This window comes from Morone saxatilis, unplaced genomic scaffold, assembly GCF_004916995.1.
Source record: "Morone saxatilis isolate NCDOM2014 unplaced genomic scaffold, NCSU_SB_2.0 Contig4, whole genome shotgun sequence".
Classification (NCBI taxonomy): Eukaryota; Metazoa; Chordata; class Actinopteri; family Moronidae; genus Morone; species Morone saxatilis.
In genome coordinates, this window is record NW_023339984.1 from 14,128,763 (window position 1) to 14,131,750 (window position 2,988).

Sequence of the window (2,988 nt, forward strand, 5' to 3'; positions counted from 1 at the left end):
GAAAAAAGATAAAGAAATATCACACTGATGATGTAGAGGTCTCAAAAACTCATGTATCAAATATGATACACTTGGCTTTACAGGGTTAATAATTTAATTTAACTTTAATTCAAGATGTGACTGTTATTACGGCCTCGGTAAGGGTGAAAAATGACCCAATTCGTGCTCCGGACCAGATTAAAATCACTTATCACCCCCACCTCCGTCACGATAGCTAGATAGTTTAATAATCGCCCTTTTGCGTGCCATCATCATTTGTATCGGCGGCGCCAGAACGAACTGTGCTGTCGGGTTCAGCCAACCGAGAGAACACACAGGTGAGGACATGCGACCGACACAGCCACTGTGTGACTCTCACGCAGCTTTTTGAAGCTCATTTTTTCCTCGAGGTGTTCAGGGTTGTTTTCCCTTCCTGCTCATCTTCCAGCTTGTGGCGATATTGATGAAGTACATATGTGTTTTTTTTTTCTAATGGGTGTTATTTCTGTTTGTCCTGTCTGTCCTTCTGTCTGCCTCTCCCTGTCTGTCTGTACACACATTTAAAAAAAAACCCCAGGATATTTATCCGCCACTGACTTTACCTTTTCACTGGAACGCCTCTAGATGAATATCCCAAATGTCAAAGTAGTGTGGTGTTTCTACTAGCATGTGACATTTCGAAATAATTGAATGTAGAAATAAAAAAAAACCCTCGGTAACATAGAGAATCTAACATGTCTTGTTTGGCGTCCGACATTTCATTCCATGCTGTCTTTTTTTTCTCACCTGAACAGCTTCTCGTGCTTTCTCACCATCTAGTCTCAGATGGTAGTTAATACTGTATGTGCGTAGTTTAACCGTGGTTAATGTAAAGGAGTGATCGAAAGTGTTTGGGTTCCCAAATACAGCTCAGCATTTAGTTTGGTGTTCTTCGACTCTGTGAGATGTGTAGAAAACTTTACAGGGACAGTTTTTTTTGAGCTGTTATATACAACATCACATTCACATGCTCATTTTTATTAATGAACATTAATTTTGTTGTTTGTCTACTGCTTTTTTTGTGTTTGATAAGATTTTAAGATATTCCATAACTGGCAGGGTAAAGTTTCTACTTCTAGTTAATTAAATAATTAGACAAAGAAGTTGAGAACCGCTGGTCTAATGTACAGAAACAATGTGTGTGCTTTGTTTTGTTAAAGGGTTGCATTTTGGAAACCAAACACTGAATTCTGAGCTCAGGCAGCAGTGAATTTGTAGTTTCTCTCACTGGATGATTCCCCCACGTACTGTTTAATAACTGGTTCAAATTGTATCAGCAAATTGTGATTTACTGGTTTTTTTTTTTTAAGCTCACTTTGAGTACCAGTTACATAGATCAATGTCATGTGCACCAGGAAGCCTGGGTTTTATTTGAAATGTACCTGAGTTTTGGTACAAAGGAAGATAATTAAACTTAGTCTCCTTGATTCATGTGCTCCCCAGTTAGAGAAACAATTGATCGATCAACTGGATTAAGAACGGTTATGTCATCTTCCCACATGGCTAGCTATCTACATTAATAAAAAACGGCAACAGAAAGTCCTGAGTCAACTTATTCATGTAAAAATACATAAAATTAACTGAAATGAAATCAGCAACAGCTACTGCAGCTTCAGTGTTGTTGATGAAACTGGTAAGAATGGCTTCACTGGAATCACTACTAAATAAAACAAAATAACTCTTCTTTCTTGACAAGAAATAACTGATGATGAACATGAACACTGTCAGGCTGAACGGAAAATAGAGACTTACAAAATGACAACATTTTGATACAAATCAGGAACTGTCAGATCAGAGAACAAGTAAACAAACCTCTGAGTCTGATCGAGCATTTGATTTCAGCTTTCAGGCATCAGTTATTTTATACTGACACACATTAGGTGCAGTGCTTGTACTCCGAGTGAGGCAAAAAAACAAAACAGTAAAGAGTCGTTTGCAGATACTATTTGACCAAAGATCTGCTCTGTCTTCTTACTCCGATGTATCATGTAGAACATTATGCTTATTTCTCCAAGCATAGGATGACTTCTCTCATCAGCTGTCCTCTTTTCTCTCTCTTTACCTCCTAAAATCATAACGTTACTAACATCCATCCCTTTCTCTCTCTCTCTCTCTCTATGTCCCATCTGTCTTTCTCCATACTTTTCAATATGTCTTTAATCCCCCCCATTTCTTATTCTTCTACCACCTTACTTTACCCCTTCTCCCTCTCCATTTCCACTTTTTCCAACCCTGATGTACAACCTGCACCACTCTCTCTCTCTCTCTCTCTCGCGCTCCTTCCCTCTCCTCCCCCTCCAGCGGGAGGCGCCTACTTCATGATCAGCCGCTCTCTGGGTCCAGAGTTTGGGGGGGCGGTGGGCCTGTGTTTCTACCTGGGCACCACCTTCGCTGGAGCCATGTACATCCTGGGAGCCATCGAGATCCTTCTGGTGGGTTTTGGCCTTCAATCTTTTCTCAATGAAGGATTCCTCAACTGTTCATTGCTTCCGTTATGGGTTTTTCTGTAGAAATAAAAGTGTTTTTCTTATTTACAAATACTTATAATTTATATATTGTTATGTAGGGATGTGCAAATTCACCTGCTATGGTTATTGTGCAGTTGCCTTGAAATGATTCAAACCTAATACACTAAGCAAACTGTATATTGCAGTCTTGTTAAAAATGTTAAAAGCAATGTCTGCTTCTGTTAGATTCTACTCACTCATTCATGTTTTTAATAGTTGTGAAAGAACCAAATAATCTCGCACACCGTCGATCACTTTTACTAACTTTATCAAAAGGACCAGAGTGCAGGATTCAGTTGCGTACAACCATGTGAACACAGCTCAGCCTTCAAAGTGTGTAGAAGAAACTACGGTGGCCACAAAAAACATGAAATGCCCTGTTTTACAGGGTTCGGTGTCTCTGTTCTGGTCCACTCCCTCTGTATCCAATCCAATCCAATTTTATTTGTTAAGCACTTTAAAA

General features: G+C 39.4%; 1 protein-coding gene across 1 annotated transcript in view; it reads left to right on the forward strand.

Moving 5' to 3' along the window:
• Positions 1-2,988, forward strand: part of LOC118337841 (solute carrier family 12 member 6) — a gene marked incomplete at both ends in the record, with an annotated part of 8,462 nt that overhangs the window by 2,525 nt on the left and 2,949 nt on the right. Inside the window, 1 exon segment of the mRNA XM_035674958.1 lies at positions 2,320-2,450. Within this exon segment, the coding sequence (XP_035530851.1) occupies positions 2,320-2,450 (131 nt within the window).